Raw genomic sequence first — 22,548 nt, 5'->3', positions numbered from 1 at the left:
GAGTCTGGTCAACTGAAAGTTGACTTTGACCAGGAAGTTGATGTTGACCTGGGAGTTAACTTTGACCATGGGTAAAATAGTCATTTTACCCTGAGGGCATTTAGCAGTTCCTAATTTAGTGTTTTTGGGATTTGTAGATGAAGAGTTACGGAGTAGCAGTCAGCCAGTTTTAGAGTTAGCATCTCAACAGCCAGTGTTACGAGGTGAGTTTTTCCTTCCATTAGGAATGGATCTAGGGCCACAATGCCGAACCGATTAGTTATTAGTAGTTCCGGAGCTCGGTCCGATGCCGTAGTTAGAGTTCTTGATGTTTTTTTTTTATTCAAGCATGTTTTGTGTTATGTGTTCTGCACTCTGGTTCAATGCAGTATGTAGTATATGTGTTCATGCTAGTTGATATGTTTATGCTATGCTATGTTCAGACAGTTTCTTGACTTCGGTCCGATGCAGGGGACAAGGTCCCAGTCTGTTCCGGACTTCGGTTCGATGCAGTTTCCGGACTTCAGTCCGATGCAGAGGGCAAGGCCTTGTTTAGTTCCAGACTTCAGTCCGATGTAGTTTCTGAACTTCGGCTTGATGCAGAGGGCAAGGCCCTGGTTAGTTCCGGACTTCGGTCCGATGCAGTGGGCAAGGCCCAATAGTTGTTTATATGTTATTGTATGATATGTCGTAGCTGGGGGGGAGCTCACTAAGCTTTGTGCTTAAAGTTTCAGTTTCGGCTTCAGGTACTTACACTAGCAAGGGGAAGAGCTCGGGTTGATGGCATCGCACACACCACCGATTCAGTTTTATCCTGGGGGTTCCATTCAGATATTTTGATATGATTGATACAGTTTTTGTTTGACATAGTTACTATGTCTCTTGAGTTATTCATTCCATGGTTGTAATTATATATGACATTCGATGATGTGATTTTTTGTAATATTAAAACAAAAATTTTTGGATCGTATTTTGGGTCGTTACAAGTTAGTATCAGAGCATTGGTTTGAGGGATTCAGGCACACTAGCGGGTGTGACTAGACTCAAACTAAGGAAATGGTAAAAAAATTTTGAAAAGAAAATTGTTTTCAAAAGAATTTTTGAAAAATAAACTTAAAACAAAAAGAGTTTTTGGAAAACGAGAAAAGGGTGTGGGGCATGCGATCGGCCGAGCTCAAGTAAGTATTCCCAAATTACCCATACACTTTTATGTTATGATTATCAGTTGCAGTTTCAGTAGAACAACATGCTAGAATATGACTAAGGATCTAGGAATGATGCCTTATGTGCCTGCTTTATGTATTTAATCTTTATGAGAATTGCATGCTAGAATTGAGTAGACAGTAGTAGGATGGCCTGTTTAGGTCACTACAAGAAAAAGACCCTTTTACAACGTGCAAACCACGACACTCATTGATTTATGTTACGGAAAAGAGAGTGACACTAAAAAAGTGTCATCTCTTCAAAAAATTTAAGGATTTAGGTCACGTATTATTGCGTGCCCTTAAATTAGTGTCTCATGTAAAAAAAACCTTAAAAACACGGAGGGCACTTTATCTAAAGTGTGCGTCCTCTGTGAATGTCACTTTATGTTTTTTACTCATAACGCGCGTTGTTGAGGAAATCCTCCTAAAATTCTAAAATCCTTAAAATTTCTAGAATTTTGAAGTACCCCGCTTTCCATTCTCTTCCGTAGATCTCCCTTCATTCTCTCCCTCCCTCCTCTCTGCAAACCCTAATCCATTCCATTTCCACCACCATTGAACCCTAAAAACTCTCCTTATATTGGGGATAAACCACGCCGATTAAAGGAAACATATCATATCGAGGGTTCCAATTGCAATATGCCTACAAGAACTTTTTGGAGTCTAAAATCCCTAATATCATGTTGAACTATGGATTATCTTCATTCGGAGCTTGATGCTACAGAAACAAAATGCGACCCAGCCTACCACAAAACCTAAATCTAGCAATAAAACTATGGAGGAGAAAGGGTTTGCTCTTCTTGCGATCAGATTTGGTTCAGGGGTTTACTTCATTCGATTAGCTCAAAAAAACCCTAGAAAAATCTAAAACATCATCAACAATAAACATACATCTTCTGCTAAAACTCACAAACGACCCTGCCTCTCCAATTGGGCAACCTTGTTCTCTATTGAAAACCTCGATATGTCTAAGTTATCATTATTTGATGAGGATGGTTCCCGATCGCCTTGAAGCTTCAAGAGAATCCATTGGATGGATAAGAAGAGGCGAAGACATGGATCAACGTGTGCTTCTACATCACAAGTGAGTCACCTTTATGCTTATTTTTCCTAAAATTCTCAATTCTTGTGCTCTTTTCAGTAGCAGGGGAAGCTTTGGGGGTCTTAGTTTATGTTCACTTCATTGGATGGATAAGAAGAGGCGATGCAGAGTTTGTGCGACTCAAGGTATTGAAGCTATAGGGGGTTAGAGCCAAGGGAATGGGTATGTTGGAGGGATAACTTCCTAGTTCTACAACGTGTAATGGTTTATCATTGCTTAAAACTCAAGAGTATCCCTTTGGATGTAGGGAGGATTTTGACGCTGGAGGTGATTGAGATAATGGGGTGTAGCATCTCCACTAATCCCTTTGCATTAAAAATCAAAGAAGAGCAAGAGAGTGAAGGGAACTTCTTCTTGAATGTCCATGTAACCAACAATGTTGCAGGAAATCGCTAAATAAGCTAAGGAAATTTTGACATTCCCAGGTTAGTATCTTTTTTTTTTTAATACGTACCTGCAAACTGTTTAAAGCTTATTGGCTAGACCATTCATATTCACCCAATCACTCATTTACAAATGAATTTGGTTTTATATTTGTTGAAGATAATTGTGTTGCGTCTTGGGCCCTTTTGTTTTACAACCGGATTGGGCTTGTCAATCCGTGTTTAACTAGATTAGCCTTCTTTTTCTTAGAAAAACTGTTAGGGTTTCATTATAAATATATGGATGCATGTATGCGTATAGTAACGGTCGTCACTCTCATTGAATATTGTAAACCCTAAAATCCTCTACAGTTGATGTTCTTGATCGAGCTCTTCTGAGGATTGTTTATTGAATCATTCGACACCTTTTGATCCATTAGCTTGTTCTTAATTGTTTATCTAGTCATTTATCTACCTGTTTCATAGATCTAATCGATCTTTAAGTTTGTTTTAAACTCATCACTTGGTATCAGAGCAGGAGGCTGTGTAATCGATACACTTCTTTTCTGTGAAAAAAATTCGATTAGGGTTATTCTGCATTCATTGATATTTATTGAGCCGTCATCTCATAATTGACGTATCTCAATATTTATTATTTTTTCCCTAATTTGATATATTACAAGTCTGATCTTTAAACAGGTTATTCGATCAATTATGGACGAGTCGCAATCCAATCCCATCAATATTTCAAACAGCATTGGATCAACAACGAAGATTCCCATCCTGTACACCCATGATTATGAAGTCTGGGCGAAACACTTTGAAGATTATGTCATAGGATCTGAGGATAATGGATACCTCATCTGGGAAGCAATTATCTCGGGACCGTTTTCTCATTCAGCAACTTCAAGGATTATTAAAACTCAAAAGGAGTATAATGATCTTCTGAAAGATGTTAAAGATGTAGCGCAAGACGAAAAAGTTAAATTTCAGTGCAATATCAAAGCGCTAAGATTGATTAGATTTGCTCTTCAATCTGATACCTTTAGGCTGGTAAGTTCATGCATGACTGCTAAAGAGATATGGGACAAGCTACGTGAATTGTACTCTACAGACGAAGATCTTGAACACTCCATTCAAACCTTACTCTTATCTGAGTTTGGTGAGTTCAAGCAAGGAACAGAAGAAACGGTGACTCAAACGTTCGATCGCTTCAATCATCTTCTTAGCAAGATGATCAAACATGACATCGAAAGGAAGCTTATTGAACAGAAGGTTACATTTTTAAATGGACTCAGGTCTGAGTGGAGAGCAATCGTGTCCACCGTTAAAGCACACGAGCAATTCAAATCCTATTCTTTGGCGAAACTGGTGGGCATCCTAAAATCTCAAGAAAAGATCGTACTGCAGGAGAAGACCGTGGTTTCAAGTCTAGGTTCATTTGCCCTCCTGTCGAAAAGCAAAGTTGTGATAGAGGACGAAGATCTCAACTTGGATGATTATGATCTCACGTCTGAAGACTATGCTATGATGGTGTCAAACCCTAAGAGATTCATCAAGAAGAGATTCCCCACCAATAGGAACCGAAACTGGCAAGGAAGCTATAGCACTGAAAAGGTCAAAGATGAACCGAAAGCTGAAGAAGCAAAGAAGGAACCGAAGGCTGAAGGAGATTCTGGAGTGAGCTGCTATTATTGTGGAGGAAAGAACCACTATGCAAAAGATTGCGTCCTCAAAAAGATGGCAGAAAAGGATGAAGAAAATGATGAAGAAGCTGTGTTGATGAAAAAGCTTGATGAGTTAAGGAAGAAGAAATCTGCTGCTAACCCTTCCATGAATGCTTTGATTGTGCAGGGTTCGGTAGCTGATGATGAGTTCGGTGGCGTGGAGGTTTGGTCAACCGACTCTGAAGATGATGAAGTGAGGAAGCCTTCACATGGAAAGGCCTATGTAGCGAAAGAAGAGAGCAGTGGAGGAAGATGCTTGATGGTGTCCGACGTTTCTCAGATGAGGGGATACAACACTGATGGTGGGAATTATGACAAAGAACAGCAGAATCTGTGCTTTACTGCCAAACCACTCAGCGAGCAGTTCAGCGAACTTGATGAACTGATCAAGAAGGTACAATCAGTTTTTGTCTCATTTAAAGTCCCACAATGTTCATATGAAAAGGAATTAAAAAGTGTTAATTCAAGAATCTCTCATCTAGATAGTAGTTTAACTCAAACTCAGGTCACCAATTCTAACCTAACTGATCAATTAAGCAGGGTGTCTTCGAAGAGTGAGGAACGGCGGATGTGGATCGAACTGAAGGAGTCGGGGTTAATCAAAATAAAAGATGAAAACATTTATTTGCAAAGAGACAATTTAATGCTTTTGAAACAGCGAAATGTTTTTTGTCTGATTGCCAAACGTCTTTATACTAATATTACTCAGCTTCATTTGAATTGTGAAATAGGGCAAAAGATTCATCGCATGATTTTACCCTTTCTTGAGTTTAAGGAAGATGAAATTGATGCTGATGCATATAATTGTGAGAGTATTATTTCGTCTGAGGATGTTAATCCAACATATTTGTATGGACTGGACAAAATTGAATCTTTCATAAAATCCAAGGACCACAAGAATATGCTCAAAAATCTTTTGGATGAAAATGATAAACTGAAGCTAAGAACCGAAACCATACAAAAATTTGACTCACTGAATGTCAACTTAAGCTCGGAAAATAAAATTGATGTTGAAAATGCATCTGAGCTTAATGAGGACGATAATATGAGTGAAATTTCTGTAGAGGACACAGTTGATTGTTCAGAATTTGTCAAGAATGAACCCGAGAACCACAAAAATCTCATCTCAGAATATTCTGTGGAATTCGCTTGGTTGTCCCAACAAAAGTCCCCGATTCTTGTAGAGAAGGCAGTCGTATACCAAAAAGTTAGAACCACTCCGAATCAGGTGTACAAAGTCACAGGTGTAACCGAACATCAGACTGCTGAACTAACAGCTATTGTGAACGAAGACAATGCTGATGGCTGTGACGAGTTCTTCTGGTCGGCTCCCATTGACAATGCTGATGAAACGGTAGGTCTGTCTGAAAGGACTTCATGGAAAAGCAAAGGCAGATACGTACCAGAACCTTTAAATAAACCTGATGGCTTCAACGTGGCAAGTACAAGTGGAACAAAAGATGTCCCTCAAGAGAAAGAAATTCCTGCAAAAGAAGTCATATCTCCAAGTGAAACAACATCGGTTCAGAGTGGATCAACCAATGAAAATCAAAAACATAAACCTAACATCCATCATCAACCAAAGCAGATGAGAAGTCAAAAACGGGAAAGGAATTAGAGATACAGGAAGAATCTCTCAGAAAGAAAACAATTTTGGCAATCGCAAAATGCCTATTTCTCACATCAAGACAGGAATTTAAAACCAGCGAAAAATCCTGTTAGATCGACGGAGAGAAACGACAACCAAAAGCAGAGTCTCGGTTCTGAGCAGAACAACAACCGAAAGCAGAGGTTCGGTTCAGAGCACAATGACAACCGAAAGCAGAGGTTCGGTTCAGAGCACAATGAAAACCGAAAGCTGAGGCTCGGTTCTGAGCAAAACAACAACCAAAAGCAGAGGTTCGACTCAGAGCATAACAACAACCGAACGCATAGATTCGGTTCAGAGAATGATTTCAACCGAAAGTACAGGTTTGGTTCGGGAATCAAAAGAGATCAAAACTCTAAAGTTGGTCCTACCATTAATCAAAAGCAAAAGAGTCACCAAGAATCTTCAATCAAGAAGTCATATTGTTCTGAGCTATCTCATTCTAACTCTACTAACTCTTCAAAATCCTCTGTCTCTTCTCGTCCTAAAGTCCACTCTGTTTCTTCTCAAAAATCTCAGTCATCAGCTGAACAAAAAGGAAAACAGAAGGTTTCAGATATTGAATCAGAATCAATACCAAAACCATTAAATCCAAATAAAATCAAAGTTTTCACCATCAAAAGGAAAGATGAAACAACACTAATAAAAAGAATATATGTAGTTGACATCTCTCTTACTATTCCAGTAAAAAGCTCACGTGGACCCAAGAAGCTCTGGGTTCCTAAATCTGCTTAATTTTTGCAGGTTATCAGTGACGAGCAGTATGACGAAGAATGGTACATTGATAGTGGTTGCTCGCGTCACATGACAGGGAGGAAAGAAGAGCTAAGGGAATTCAGATCTCTTTCAAATGGTGGAAATGTCAAATTTGGGAACAATTCCTTCGGAACCATCAAAGGCTACGGGATGATTACAAACGGTGATTTCTCAATCAGGAAAGTTGCATATGTAGAGGGACTACAACACAATCTCATCAGTGTATCTCAGCTTGTTGGAGGTACTGGTCTCAAGGTCTCATTCGATGATGAAGGTTCGGAAATTATTGAGAAGAAGACGAACAAAGTTATTCTTAAATCAGAGCGCAAAGGTGAAATGTTTCCCCTAAATCTCAAACCAATCAAAGGAAACCCAGCCATCTGCCTATTATCCAAAGCACAATCTGACGAAAGCTGGCTATGGCACCGAAGACTCTCTCATCTCAACTTCAAAGATATCAACAAACTTGTCACTGGAGGTCATGTGAGGGGTCTCCCATTGCTCAAGTATGACAGAGATCATCTGTGTGCTGCATATGAAATGGGGAAGCAGAGTCGTCAAAGTCATCCATCTATAATAAACACTAAAGTCGTTGAACCACTAGAATTACTTCATATTGATTTATGTGGTCCATCTTCTATAGAAAGCATCGGTGGTAGCAAGTATATTCTTGTTATTGTTGATGACTTTTCACGTTTTACATGGGTGTTCTTTCTGAAACTTAAATCTGAAGCGACTCACAAGCTAAAAGTGTTCATCAAGCAGATTGAAGTACAGCTGAAGAAGGTCGTTCGCAACATCAGAAGCGACAATGGGTTGGAGTTCAAAAATAAAGACTCTGAAGAATTCCTGGAAGAAAAGGGGATCAGTCACAACTTCTCAGCTCCCTACACACCTCAACAGAACGGAATTGTCGAAAGACGAAACCGATCCTTATGTGAAGCTGCCCGAACAATGCTAAGTTTTGCTTCCTTACCTTTATATTTTTGGGCTGATGCTATTTCTACTGCTTGTTTTACACAGAACAAGTCGTATCTTAACAAGCGCTTCACTCTCACTCCTTATGAGATCATCAACAACAGGAAGCCAAATGTGAAGTTTTTCCATGTGTTCGGTTCCAGGTGTTTCATTTTCAATTCCAAAGAACACCACAACAAGTTTGATGTCAAAGCTGACGAAGGGATATTTCTGGGTTATTCTCTTACTTCCAAAGCATACAGAGTGTTAAACAAGCATTCAAGGAAGATCGAAGAAACTTACTACGTGACTTTTGATGATAGTTATGTTAAAAAGCTAAAGGCCAACGAAGACACAGCTGGAGAAATCTTTCCTCAAACTGGCCAAGTCACAGCCTCGATCGCTAATCTATTCGAGAAATTCATGGAGCTTTTTGATGAACCAGAGAATGCCACTCTTTCTGAAGCCAGTGCAGCAGACAACAGGGTAGATCACTTGAAGCAACTTATTGACGATGCTGCAAGAAGAATGAATGAAGAAGAATCGAGTTCACAAGACCCTCCCCAACACAATGCGTCAGCAGAGGGGGAGTGTCCACCATCAGTTGAAGGGGAGGATCCACCTTCATCCCAACCAAGTTCACAAGTTGAGGGGGAGCTAAGGTCTCAACCTTCAACCGAGAGTGTCTCACCAACCGAGAGTGTCTCACCAACCGAGAATGCCTCACCAACCGAAAATACCCCACCAACCGTAGGTACATCAACACCCGAAAGCTCATCACCTCAAGAAACCACTGTAGCTCAAGATTCACAAGACATTCCTGCAAGATCATATGTCGAGGGGGAGCATGCTGATATGTCATACGACTTCGACAGTCTGTCCGAACCAGAAGAAATGATAAATGCTTAATTAGATCCATCTTTTGATCCAAACTTTCCTCCTCTCACCAAATGGACCAGAAATCATCCTATCTCTCAAGTTGTCGGTAATATCTCAGAAATAGTTCTGACTCGATCACAACTCAAGGCAAAACAAGCATCCTTGTACTCAAAAGTCGAATTCTGCATGTTTAACTCATTCGTATCAAAAATTGAACCAAAGACAATTAAAACTGCTATTGATCACTCCGATTGGGTTCAAGCAATGCAAGATGAACTGAATGAATTTGAAAGGAACAAGGTCTAGCGTCTTATTCCAACTCCTCCACATGCCTCGGTTGTTGGTCTCAAATGGGTCTTTAGGAACAAACTTGACAAGGAAGGGAACATTATCAGAAACAAAGCACGTCTGGTCGTAAAAGGATACTGTCAAGAGGAAGGCATTGACTATGAAGAGACTTTCGCTCCGGTAGCTAGGCTGGAATCAGTGAGAATATTTCTTGCTTATGCTGCTCACAAAAACTTTGAGGTCTTTCAAATGGACGTCAAGTGTGCATTTCTCAATGGAGATCTTGAAGAGACTGTGTATGTGGAGCAACCTCCTGGATTCGTGAATGAAAAGTATCCCGATCACTGTTACATTTTGGATAAAGTCGTGTATGGTCTGAAACAAGCACCGAGGGCCTGGTATGAAACGCTGACTAAATTTTTAAAGATGTCCAAATTCAAACAAGGTTCGGTTGACCCAACCTTCTTTCGCAAAAAGGAAGGTAACCACCTTATGATCGTTCAAATTTACGTCGATGATATCATCTTTGGCTCCATGAATCCAAGCCTAACAGCTGAATTCAGAAAGCTGATGGAGACTAAATTTGAAATGAGCTCGATGGGTCCCATTAACTTTTTTCTTGGTTTAAATATCAGACAAGGACCTGAAGGCATCTTTATCAACCAGGAAGCTTACACAAAGAATCTCTTAGCAAAATTTGGCATGATGGGAGATTCAAAGGTCAAAGTCCCAATGGCGTTCGACACTAAACTCACTCCATCCCTGGATAAACCAGCTGTTGATCTTACACTTTATCGTCAAATGATAGGCTCTCTAATGTATCTTACTGCTAGCAGACCTGACATAATGTTTTCTGTTTGTTACTGTGCTCGGTTTCAGGCAAATCCACGGGAACCTCATATGCTTGCAGTGGAAAACATATTTCGTTATCTCAAGAGAACTACCTCTTTAGGTCTGTGGTACCCTTCTAACTCAGGCTTCTTCGTTCAATCCTACTCCGATGCAGACCTTGGAGGTTGTGGTCTCGATAGGAAAAGCACCACTAGCGGTTGCCAATTCCTCGATGGGAAGTTGGTTAGTTGGCAGTCAAAGAAACAAACGTGCGTGTCTCTGTCTACTGCTGAAGCAGAATACATTGCCGCTGCCTCCTGTACCTCTCAAGTGATTTGGATCCAGAGTCAACTCCGAGACTATGGACTCAATATGAAAAAGATCCCACTATATTGTGACTCTGAAAGTGCAATTAGGATTTGTCATAACCTAGTGCAACACTCCAAGACCAAGCACATCGCACTGAGGTATCACTTCATCAAAGATCACGTGGAAGACGGAAACGTTGAAGTACACTTTGTTCGAACCACTGATCAATTGGCCGATGTCTTTACCAAAGCTCTTCCTGAAACGACTTTCAACAAAATTCTACAAGGCTTGGGTATGATGGTAGGAGAGTCGGTCCCAAATCCTCAAATCTCCAACTAAGAATCAAGAACCGAAATAGACAGACCGCTCGGTCTCTCTCTGCTCTGGAGATTTAATGGAACCGAAGTAGACAGACCGCTCGGTCTCTCTCTGCTCTGGAGATTTAATGGAACCGAAATAGACAGACCGCTCGGTCTCTCTCTGCTCTGGTGATTTAATGGAACCGAAATAGACAGACCGCTCGGTTCCTCTCTGTTCTGAAATTGTCACCGAAATACACAGATCGCTCGGTCTATCTCTACTTCATCATTTTTTTTATGTTGTACAATTTTTTTCTTTCCGCTTTTATTTATTTTTCAGAAAAATCTCAAAATCACAAAAACATTTTATCTTTCTGTTTTTATTTATTTTTCAGAAAAATTTCAAAATTACAAAAACATTTTATCTTTCTGTTTTTATTTATTTTTCAGAAAAATTTCAAAATTACAAAAACTTTTTATCTTTCTGATTTTATTTATTTTTCGGAAAAATTTCAAACTCACAAAAACATTTTATCGTTCTGTTTTATTCCGTTTTCTTACTTATTTCCACTACTCCCAAGTCCTGGTCGGTGTACGCTTTGCACAGGTATGTTTTATCTTTCTCTCAGACTAGTTAGACGTCCCTAGAAGCATGCTGCTGTATGTTGTCGCAAGCCTCCATGACCTTGAGTACGCCTTAATGATTCGATCAATACCTATCGTTTCTTCCCAATCAGGCTATTCTCTAACAATCGGTCTAGAGCTACCTTACTCTACTCATTTGAAACATGAGTTGCTATGCTTTGTCCCACTTCTGTAGCAGAAGGTACGTTCGGTCTCTTAACCACCTCCTCAAATTCTACATCTACCTTCGATTCCCTAAAGTAACACTTGATGCTTTCGGTCTTTACCACTGAAGCTTATGGTTACACAACCTCTGTGTTTATGATCTTGGATTCGATTACCACGTTCTAAGTGAAACCCAAAATCCAATACCTAAAATGAATTGACGGTGAGTGATATACTCAAGATGTTACTTGGAAATCTCATTTTCCTTTTGTGTGATCTTTTACGAAATCGTCTCCACCTAAGACATTTCTTCCCAAAGAGGTCCAGTTTATTTTTCTTTGAGATTTCTGCTTATCCCATGCTTGTCACCGATAATTCCCACCTACCTGTTCAACAGATCACATTGGTCTCACAGGTATCTCTGCCAACACTCAGTTTTATGTTAAGACTTGATGTTCGGTTAGAGGACAGCTACCCCACAGCCTATGATCAAAAGATTCCTTTCATTTTTTATTAATAGACAACTGATCGTATTTCCAGGGAAACCACAAAAGCACTTCAAGTCTCTCTTGGCTTTGAAGGAAGTGATTCTTGCCCGGAATCTTCCGCTTTCTGTCTTCTTAATAAGACAACACTCACATCTCAAACACCTTTGATTTATTTCTTTATCTTTCACACTCTTATGCACGAAAATTAATTTTTTCCAACATTCTGATTGCTGTTTGGTATATGGTTTTAAATTTCAGTTGTAACCAAACAAGGGCACAAGGAATTTCAAACGGTACAAAAATATGATTTGGGCGCGTGCAATTGATTCGTTTCACACCCACGTGTGCTGACGTATTCCTGGGATACACCATAACTTCCAATCGGGCTTTTTCAGGCGACGTTTTGGTTTCCTCATCATCACGATTTTCTCTCTCCAGTGAACGGTATAAATAAGGGGTGATCGTGTTCTTTGGCATTTACCTCCCACGTAATCTCTCTCTCTGAAAAGTTTCCACTGTTCATCTTCTTTTTCAATTCAACAATGGCGACTTCTTCTTCTGCACAAGATCAAACTGCATCTTCATCTTTGCTCTCCATCAAGCCTAATCAAAATATGATTATAGAGATGACCCCGTTCTTATATGATGCGTACATGCTCCACGTGGTGGAATGCCTAAAATATTCCCCATTGCTGTTGGCACTCACGCAGGTGGAAGCCATTCCAATGTCCCTGCTTTCTCAAGTCTACACAACAGCAAATTATGACAAACACAAAGATCGCATCTTCTTCACCATCCATGACAAGAAAACCTCTGTGTCCAAAACCAAGTTTTGCTCTCTTCTAGGGCTTGCAGTTGATTCTTCCGTCATCTCACCGGATTTTGTCACCACTACTCAACTATTCTCGATGATGTACGAGATGGGTTACACGGATGTTCTTACGACCATCGCGAAGGTAAGAAATCTTGTCTTCCTTCTCAATGGAATGGATTGCTTACCCTTTTGATCAAGGGTTTAGCGGAGCGGTGTGGTGGTTCTGATACCACGAGTAAGGGATTTCTCACCATTCTTTATGGTCTTTACAACGGTGTCAACTTCGATTATGGCTCCATAATCTGGTCTCAAGTCGTTCAGAGTCTAAACACCTCCACCCGGTACTCTGAGATCTGATGCGGCCGTTTCTGGACGCTCATCACAAAGAAGGCCATGGATTCCCTTGAAATCCCAGTGATGAAGGATGCTCTTCTAGCTTCAATTGCCTCTTACCACACTAAGAAGATCATCGTTTCTGATCCAAGTAAGTTTCTCCATTATGGATTAATCCCTGAATCCATGTACAGGTGTGTCACGCCTCATAGCAAAATCATGGCTGACTATGGCACCAGAACACCCTTGCCTCCAAGGGTTATGTCCGAAGAACAGAAAGCTGCACTGGAAGCCCTTGATCAACCTGCCAATCGTGGCAAGAGGGCTGGTAAAAAGGAGAAACAAGAGAAGAAAGAAACTGAAACGAAAAAGGAGAGAAAGCGAAGATCCTCCAAACGAAAATCTGATGCAGAGGAACCTTCTCAGTCCAAATCAAAGAAGGTCAAGAAGATGGCTAAAAGAGCCAAAGGATCCCCTTCTCCTGGCTCTGCTCCTAATGACCCATCCGACACAGAGGCTGCTGCTCCTCCAACAGAGACAACCATTGCTCAGTCTCCTCAACAACCATCTTCTCCTGCAGGCACTCATCTTCCCTCTCCACCAGCATCTCCCAAAATTACCAAATCACCCTTTCCACCAGCATCTCCCAAAATTACCAAATCACCCACTCCTCCAACTTCTCCTAAAATTCCTACCCCACCCCAATCACCAACGCAGAAGGTCCCACTTTCTGTTCCTATAACCATCCCTCCCACTACAACAGAACCAACCATTCCCTTCTCTGTTACTCAACCTACATCTTCTATCCCCACACCAATTATCACCGAATCAGTTACTATCACCTCTTCCCAACCACCAGTAACAGTTAATGTATCTGATACAGGGGCTACTACTGTGGTTGAAACCCCCGTCATCAACATCCCACCATCCCCTTCTCCATCCTCCAACTCCGGTGCTACCTTGGGCGGTGATGATGAAGAGTACGATTCTCTTTATTATAGCCCATACCGGATCCCCACAGACACTGATGCCGATACCCCTGTTACCAGTCAGCAGCTTCAAGAAATTCACGACAAACTCGATAGTATGTTGGCTGATAATAAAGCCTACGGGGGTGTCGTGCTGAAAGCCTTCATCGAGTCTGCGATCAAGACGTATACTGACGCTCTGGATCGTTCCACTGATGCCATCGACAACTCAGCTGCTTCATGCTCCAAAGCCACAAAGGAAGTTTCTGAGGTTGTTCACACAACTCAGATCTTTCTTGATTCTCTCAAAGCACATGCTGATTCCAGTGCGGCCAAGTTTCAGACGTCAGTCGACTCCTTTTCGGCAACCCTTCAGGGTGAAACCTCCAAGTTTGAGGCTCTGCGTGCTGACCTCAAAACTGAATCCACCTCTTTTCTCCAATCTTTGGATTCACGTTTTGCTTCTCTAGCAGCAGAGAGCACCTTAAAGGAAGATCTTGTCAAGCATCAGGCAACTATCGATCTTCAGAAGATACAACTGGCCCAGGCACAACAAGAAATCTCTTTACTAAAAACTCAGCGGGCAGTTCTTAAAGGTTGCGCTGGTGATGTCAAGAATATGTTGACAACTGTTCTTGACACTCATGATCCCTTCCTTACCCTTACTATCAGACAGCATCTCCAGGCTAAACTCCTTCCTGCGATTAACATCTTGAGCGAAATGAAGGGTGTCTCGGAGAAGCTTGTTCTTCCGCGACAAGGGGGAGAGGAAGGTGTATCAAAGACAGAACCGAAGGTTAATGTAGCTTCGGGTTCTGGAAAACAGTTCCTTGTTGAGAGCGAGTCAGATACAGATGAAACTATCGCTGAAGCTCTTCAACGAAAGAAAAGGGACAAAGAGCTGGATGAAACTCTTAAAATAGCTCGAGAGGCCGAGGCTAGAGAAAGAAAAATCAAGGAGGATGAGGATGCTCTACAAGCCAAGAAGACTCTGTTCCCAGAATGGGACAGAGACACACTCATCAATCAAGCGATTGAGTTTCCCTCCATATATTGGTTGGAACCGATTGCATCTTTCGAGTGTGAAAATACCAAAGACTCGCAGTTTGACATGCCAATCACGCGAAAAGCTTTTACATTTCATTGCTTTGATGTCACTGCCGATGTCCCTCATCCAAACTTGAAGGTTGACAGAGAATTAATAGATTTCTATTTGAAGTATGGTCAACCGCAGTACTTGACATGGAGTGCACAGAAGATAATTAAAGTCAAGGTACTGAAACCAAGACAGGCTGGGAAATTTGTGAACGTTAACTTCAAAATCAACAGAGGAACGGCCAACACAGAACATCTCATTTCTCTGGCAGGTCTTCCCAGTCTGAATCCGCATGATTCGATTCTGCTATACAACATTCTTCTCTCCAATCATAGAGAGTATGAACCGATTCTGAAACATCTCAAAAGAATGTTGGCTTCCTACATCCATGAGCTCGCCACTATGGATCAGGAAATAGCAAAGATAATGAACAAGAAACCGACCGTCAAGCCTACTTCCAAGACAGGAGACGTTCATAAAATGAAGTTAGGGCAAATTGACTCTTTAAATCTGACGGTCATGTTCACAAGAGGCGACAAGCATAAGTTTCTGTTTGCTTTGGTAGACAAGCATCTGTTTTCAACAGATTGTCTGGAGCATATTATAAACATCATTCACCGATGCAAGTAGAACTCCACAGCAGACAAGAAGAACTTCACTGATATGCTTCGATGGTATATCACCTTCAGGCATCACATTCTGGCTATTATACCGAGGATTTTTGAGACGGTGAAGAAGCCTTCTGCTGTTAAAAGGGAATGAAGATTATGTGCCAAAGACGCAAAGGGGGAGATTGTTGAAGATAATTGTGTTGCGTCTTGGGCCCTTTTGTTTTACAACCGGATTGGGCTTGTCAATCCGTGTTTAACTAGATTAGCCTTCTTTTTCTTAGAAAAACTGTTAGGGTTTCATTATAAATATATGCATGCATGTATGCGTATAGTAACGGTCATCACTCTCATTGAATATTGTAAACCCTAAAATCCTCTACAGTTGATGTTCTTGATCGAGCTCTTCTGAGGATTGTTTATTGAATTATTCGACACCTTTTGATCGATTAGCTTGTTCTTAATTGTTTATCTAGTCATTTATCTACCTGTTTCATAGATCTAATCGATCTTTAAGTTTGTTTTAAACTCATCAATATTATTTTCAATCATGAATTATGTTTATTTATCTACAGGGTGAAGATAACTCGATTGGGTTCGGTTTCCAAATGACTAATCCTGCTTGTGAAATATTATGTGGACGTTATATACGAAGCTTATTATTGCTTATCCTAAACAAACATCTTCCTGGTTAATGCAAACTATTAGCAAACTGTTTAATGTTGTTTTTCTAGTAGTGGGAATTTAATTTTTATGTAGATTTTGGTTGTGCACACCAACTGTTTGTTGAATTGCCACCCTGATTCATTTATGTTATCTTCCTGGTTAGTGCCTCTTCTCGAAGCTTATTATTGCTTGTCCTAAACAAACATCTTCAAGTTTTACAACTATCTTTTATATCATTATGCAGTTGGTCCGGTCCTGATATTGTTTATGGTGTCATCTCCAATGAATGATAAATTCTTGGTGTTGTTCAAGGCTGGAAGTGCCCACCACAAATGGTTGACTTCATCTCAAGTTTAGGGTGGAGTGCAAACAACGAATCTTTTGGTAAAGTTGATTTCACAAGCTCCAAATATACTATACTTTCTTATATGCTTCCGATCAAGGTTAAACTTATGGATGCAAGTTTTTTTTTTCATATTACATATTTATGGAGGATATATTGGATAGCCATGTAATCTCAGTTTTATCACAGGTAAATTAAATGGAAGATTGGCATGTTGATTTTTCCTTTTATATAATTCTCGATATTTCTTGGATTTTTGACATTCAATTTATAACATAGTTGTATATTTGTACTGAATTGAAAGTTGTTTTCATTTACAGATTGTTTAGACCTGCGCTAAAGATTTTTTTGAAACAAAAGATTTTGCATATCAGGCAGCTGAACTTTGTTTGTCCTTCATTTTCAAGTTCATACAAAGGTAAACTCAAAACCATGATCTTTTGTTGCTTTACCTATTTTCATATTTAAATTATAATTGAATTTATCAATTTTTTTGATTAAATTGCTTTGTGTCAGTGCTGATATAACTTCATCCAATCACTCAAACTAGGAGGATAAAATATCGTTGTCTCTTACTTCAGCAATCAATCTTACTTCAGGATGAGGCCACAGGTTCAGATACAGAGAAGAATATATATGCACTAAAAGGCAAAGAATTACTTAATTACCTCCATGAAGTTGGTACACTTCCTCAGGTATTTGTTGTGATGGAACTGTTTTTAATCTATTATTATAAACTTATTGAGATTTTAAATAACTTATAACACCAGTTATCAACTGATAGAGAACATGTCAAATATTAACAAAGGGAAAACATGGAGGGACCTGGTTGTAATTTTTATTACTTTATGTTTTACACCTCACTCCAGAATCATCCTTTGTAAGGTTAAATAGCATGAGTCATAGCAGTAGTGGGATTCATTTTCAGTGTTTTGCATTGGTATTTTGAGTCTTCGACATTAGCTTGGGCAGGAGGTAATCTCTTTGAGATCCTCTCTGATTTAGGTCAGGAAGAACAGTCATTTGATTAACTTCTATGAATTGTTATTCTCTTATTTCCACGTGAAGTTCATAGTAATCAAGCATTCAATTCCTGTTCTTCATTATTGTGTTATCAATTCTTATCATCAACCATTGATTCTTGTAATTAGATCACAAGCATCCAAGGAGAGCAGGTTGTTCTTATTAGTCATAGGCGGCTTAGGATAACAGAGATGGTCAATGAAGATCCCCTTACTGTCCAAGTGGATCATATCAAGGTATAATCACATCATATCCTAAACTATATGGAATCTAATTTCATCATTATCATACTCTTTGGTGAAACATGAATAAGGATTTTCTTTGTATTCCAGGATTTACCATACAGAAAGGATGATGATGTCCAGGGCCGGATGCCTTAAGGGGCCATTGTCTCCCCGTTTTTTTAGCATTACCAGGAAGAATACAAATGATTCTGGTGGACAGACAAACAGTGATACGGATGAGGAGAAAAGAAGATGCTAGAACTTAGGAACATGAAACGATAAAAGCAAGAAATAGTTTGGCAGATAGCAGCAAAAGTATGGTAAATCCAACGATTGATGATTTGGTATTTTTTACAAAACATGAGATGAGATATTATGCGATTTGCAGAGACATGATGTGCTGCATAATTTCTTTGATCTTCGGCTCATCCCAAAGATCCAAAACGCCAAAAAAAATAATGAAAATTAGGTATTTGTACTGGGTTTGTTTTATTGGGTTGTTGGGCTACTTCAATTCATTTAACTTCGTTACTCCTTTTTTTTTTTTGTAAAGTGCTTAGTTTAATAGGTTATTTGAAATTATTTTTATTTATAGGACCTTGTCAAAAGTTTGTTTATTGTTTTCATTTATTTATATCTCATTTGCTTTATTTTAATTTTTTAATGAGATAGTTATTAAAAAAATGAGTTAGTTACTATTGTGATTACTAATTAGAGACATTTTTAAAAGCTAAAATACATTTGTCTGAGGTGGGATTTTTTCAAAAATAAAAGTAAAATAAAATTGTAGCTACACTTGTTAGAGAGGATGGAAGTATGTATGTATGTACGATCTTATTAGAATAGTATTAAGTATAGTTGATAATTGTGTATGTTATGGTTTTATTGGCAGACATTATATGTGATGAACCCTAACAGGTTTAGGGCTTGTGAGTTTCTTATTTGTTTCCATTTATTTGAAGGATAAACGAGATAGATTTCGAGGAAATCCGAACAGATGTCTTGAAAAACCAACAATTCAGCCCTAAATATAAAGGTTTGATACTGATTTTGTATCAAATTCTTTGCAATATTTAGTTGAAAATTTTTAATTTCTCTTGTTTTATGCAGCAATAAATCCCATTCATCAAGTTCCAGCTATAGTTGATGGACGCTTCAAGTTGTTTGAGAGGCTCTTTCTATTTCTTAATTCTTATCTAAAATCCTTACTCCTTATGCTTTTAACATTATATGGATTCATATATATATATATATATATATATATATATATATATATATATATATATATATATATATATATATATATATATATATATATATATATATTTGAATGCATTGCAAATGGTTTAGATGTTAGATATTCTAGCATAATACTTATCAATTAAGGGGTTTAGGTATCAGAGACTTGATGGAAGTACAAAGGCTGAGGTGAGGCATCAAGCTATAGAGCATTTTAATGCATCTGGAAGTGATAATTTTTATGATTTGATGATGCAAATAGCTATTTTTTGAAGCAGCAATGGTACTATGAAGGAGCACCGGTACCTGAGGTTCAATCGCTAGGTAGACTTGGGCCAGAACTACCAGGTGGATGTAGGTGGGAGTATATTCCTTCAGCAGATTCTGGACAAAGCTACATCATCAACAAAGGATGGGGTGGTCTTGGTATCTGTAAGTAATAAGTATATATATATATATATATATATATATATATATATATATATATATATATATATATATATGCTTCGTTTATTTTATCTTTTATATCACAACTTTATTTTTCCCATTTTACCCTTTTGTTGCTTATGGAAGAAATCAAAACTGATGTAGATAAACTTTTTGTCTCTTATGTAACAGAGCCAAAGGATTTTGTATACTCGTTGGACAACATCCCTCATGACTGGCTTTTCTTGCAATGTGCATCTGTGGTGAGTCATTGCTGATGCTTTATTTTTTGCCCATAGTAGCAACTTAGTTACATTTTTGTTACACATAATAACAATGTACTTACATTTTTTATTTTTTATTTTTTATTTTGTAATTGTAGGTACACCGCGGGGGTGCTGGAACTACAGCTGCTGGACTAAAAGTTGCGGTAATTTTCCTTAACAACTTGTTATTTTATTTTTACCAATAATAGCAATCTGATATTATATGTTGACTTTTTATCTGATATTATATGTTGACTTTCGGTGCCCAACTACAATTGTACCTTTCTTTAGTGACCAACCATTTTGGGGAGAACGAGTTCATAGCAGAGGCGTAGGGCCGTAACCCATACGAGTCGATCAGTTTAACCTCACCAAGTTGGTGATGCAATTAAATTCATGCTAGATCCCAAGGTAACTAACTCCCCTATTGTTTATTTGCTGAATGTAAGAAACATCAATTTTTTTTTTCTATTATAGCATTGTACCTTGAACACTCCACCCAGTTATATTTATCGTAATGAAGATTACTTTGTAATATTTGGAATACATTGCTGTAACTATGTAAAATCTAGAAAGTTGAAAACCAATATGGAAAGAGGAGTACAAAACTTAAAACCTCTTTATATATACATCTATACCTATATAAATTTTCAGATGCAACGGTTATCCGAGATGTTGAAAACCAATCTGGACAGAGGAGTACAAAGACATGAAGATGAATTTAGAAACAGGGGAAATGCCTTTGGATCTAACACTTATCCTGTGAGAAAAGGAAGAAGCTTCTTTGTATGTTATATCTCTACAACAACTATTTCTTGTTTGCTTTTATTTACAACTGCAGCTAACCATGGGTATTTTAATGAGTAACAAGTGATTCTAGATAGTCCCTAAAGTTTCAGAATCTAAATGAGGAAAAGAGAAATATATAGATAGATGTTTGTGTGTTATTTTAATGAGTAAGATATTATTTTTAGTATTATTTTACCTTTAGTTGTGTCTTCTTAACATATGCAAATTGAAGAAATTATTGATCCACAGCAAGTCCATGGAGTGATTGTTATGCTTATAATGTGTTTTTGAATTGTCCTGTAGGTAGTATCTCAGCTTCTCATTAATTTGGTGTCTTATTTTGGTAGGTTGATCCTGCTACATGACCAATAATGATCTCTAGGGTCTGCTAGAAGGATTGGAGATTGCAGTTAACCTATATGGCCAATAATGAACTAGTTCAACTATTATTTGTTGATGACTTTCATCTCTTTCACAATTGATGTAATACATTTGTCTACTATTAGAATGATTATTTGTATGACATTAACTTTTGTTTATGATTTTTTTTCTATTATGAAATATTAAATACAAATTTAATTTGAAAATAAGTAAATCTATAAATAATATTTTTTTTAAACATTTAAAATTATGATACGCAAAAATGTGTGTCATCTTCATTTATGACATGGCCTTTCCTGACAGGGTCTTTCTTAATACGCATTGCGTGTCATTAACACGCGCGTCGTAAGGTTATGACACGCGAATGCATATCCTCTTCCTTTATGACATGGCCTTCCTTGATACGCATTGCGTGTCGTAAACGCACGTCGTAATTGCACGTCGTAAATGAGCGTCGTAAAAGCGTGTCGTCTATAGACGACGTGCAAAAGCGCGTCGTTTCTCTTTATGACAGGGCCTTCCTTGACACGCATTTGTACGTCGTCTGAGCCTTTTATGACGCGCAATGAGCGTCGTAAAAGGCTGTTTTTCTAGTAGTGGGTTAAGCCTGATAGTATGAGCTTAGCATTGTATGCTAGGGCAGTTTCTCGTTATGATAATAGATTTGCTTGAGTAGTTCCTGTGTCCGAATGTTGCTTGATTTGTGCTCTATGGGACTCTGATTGATTGGAGTTAGCCATTAGGTGAATACGTCACGTCACATGTGATCAGAGTTGAATAATCTTAGAGTGTTGGATTTGGCCCTACTGCGCAGCTCTTGTCTGAGTCTAACCGTTGTGGGGACGAGTCTTTTACTCAAAGGATTATCTGAGCCTCGTCACATGAGATGGTATTAAGGTGATGGCTAATTGGCACTACAAGGAGGCCTTCAGCAGCTAAGGACTAGGTTGATTCACAGATATCCCTAGGGTAAGCCTAGGATGAGAGTAGCAGTAGTAGTGACTTGGTGGAGTTGAGGCGGTTCTTGAGGAATGTACGGATGGATGTGAAAAGTAGTATGGGCCCGTACTACTGAAAGCAGAGGATCCATACTTGATTCAAGGAAGGCCCATGCGAGACCAGGAAACCTATAGTAGTAGTGATCCCTGAAGATATATCACTGTTTCTGACGTTTGAATTGATGTGTTTTCAGAATGGTGGCTCTATGCCCTAGACCATCAAGCGGCAGTTCAGGTGCCAGTGAGGGATCAGGATCAGGCTCGTGGGCCGAGCATTTGGATAAGTAGACGAGGGAGTTTTTCTCTTCAGAGATTACTCATATCATACTTGAGTAGGCTCCTATAATCTTTGGTTCAATCAAGGAGGGTATTTTGGAGCTCATGGATGAGAGGTTGAGCACATTCCGTGCTGAGGTGGCGACCATGATGGGGTCGCGCACACTCACTTTCAGGGAATTCAGAGCTTGTGGAGCTGCTGACTATCATGGCGCGCGGGACCCCATTGCGAGTACCAGATGGTTAGCATATTTCGCCAATGCATTTCACACCAGCAGATGTCCCGAAGGGGACAAGGTCAGACTAGCATCCTATCTTCTGAAGGACAGGGCACAAGTTGGTGGGAAGAGATCGAACAAGTCATTGGAGATGACGCCACTCTTGATGCGATGACTTGGGCTGATTTTACTACCAGGTTCGGAGCCGAGTTTGCACCAGTTATTGAGATGCAACAGTTAGCCAGGGAGTTTCAAGATCTT

The 22,548-nt window shown here is 39.1% G+C and overlaps 2 protein-coding genes and 2 long non-coding RNA genes across 5 annotated transcripts; all 4 read left to right on the top strand.

The window, feature by feature from the left end:
- The first annotated feature begins 3,254 nt into the window (after positions 1-3,254).
- Positions 3,255-5,101, top strand: LOC145034137 (uncharacterized). Its single transcript, XM_078982515.1, has 2 exons — positions 3,255-4,769; positions 4,916-5,101. The coding sequence occupies exons 1-2, from the start codon at positions 3,363-3,365 to the stop codon at positions 4,931-4,933; spliced, it is 1,425 nt and encodes a 474-aa protein (XP_078838641.1). The 5' UTR covers positions 3,255-3,362; the 3' UTR covers positions 4,934-5,101.
- A 6,296-nt stretch (positions 5,102-11,397) lies between these two features.
- Positions 11,398-16,502, top strand: LOC145037779 (uncharacterized). Its single transcript, XM_078986494.1, has 2 exons — positions 11,398-16,262; positions 16,349-16,502. The coding sequence occupies exon 1, from the start codon at positions 12,827-12,829 to the stop codon at positions 15,458-15,460; it is 2,634 nt and encodes an 877-aa protein (XP_078842620.1). The 5' UTR covers positions 11,398-12,826; the 3' UTR covers positions 15,461-16,262; positions 16,349-16,502.
- Positions 16,503-16,769: 267 nt separating this feature from the next.
- LOC145034136 (uncharacterized) lies at positions 16,770-18,351 on the top strand. 2 transcript variants are annotated; one of them, XR_013677918.1, is made up of 5 exons: positions 16,770-16,865; positions 16,964-17,142; positions 17,599-17,706; positions 17,803-18,009; positions 18,083-18,351. It is a non-coding gene; the product is annotated as an uncharacterized LOC145034136 (long non-coding RNA). The 2 variants fall into 2 exon arrangements; XR_013677917.1 differs by having other exon boundaries at positions 17,803-18,351.
- Positions 18,352-19,255: 904 nt separating this feature from the next.
- LOC145034135 (uncharacterized) lies at positions 19,256-20,075 on the top strand. The gene is made up of 4 exons (XR_013677916.1): positions 19,256-19,365; positions 19,552-19,622; positions 19,742-19,789; positions 19,917-20,075. It is a non-coding gene; the product is annotated as an uncharacterized LOC145034135 (long non-coding RNA).
- Positions 20,076-22,548: the final 2,473 nt, after the last annotated feature.

The sequence above is a fragment of the Lactuca saligna genome, chromosome 3, assembly GCF_052625555.1.
Source record: "Lactuca saligna cultivar CGN05327 chromosome 3, ASM5262555v1, whole genome shotgun sequence".
Taxonomy (NCBI): Eukaryota; Viridiplantae; Streptophyta; class Magnoliopsida; order Asterales; family Asteraceae; genus Lactuca; species Lactuca saligna.
The sequence above is the reverse complement of the archived record's forward strand: the minus strand, read 5'-3'. Positions and strand labels throughout refer to the sequence as shown.

Bases quoted from the DNA above. Each gene is read 5' to 3' on its own strand.
- LOC145034137 (XM_078982515.1), top strand. From the start codon at position 3,363: ATGGACGAGTCGCAATCCAATCCCATCAATATTTCAAACAGCATTGGA.
- LOC145037779 (XM_078986494.1), top strand. From the start codon at position 12,827: ATGGATTCCCTTGAAATCCCAGTGATGAAGGATGCTCTTCTAGCTTCA.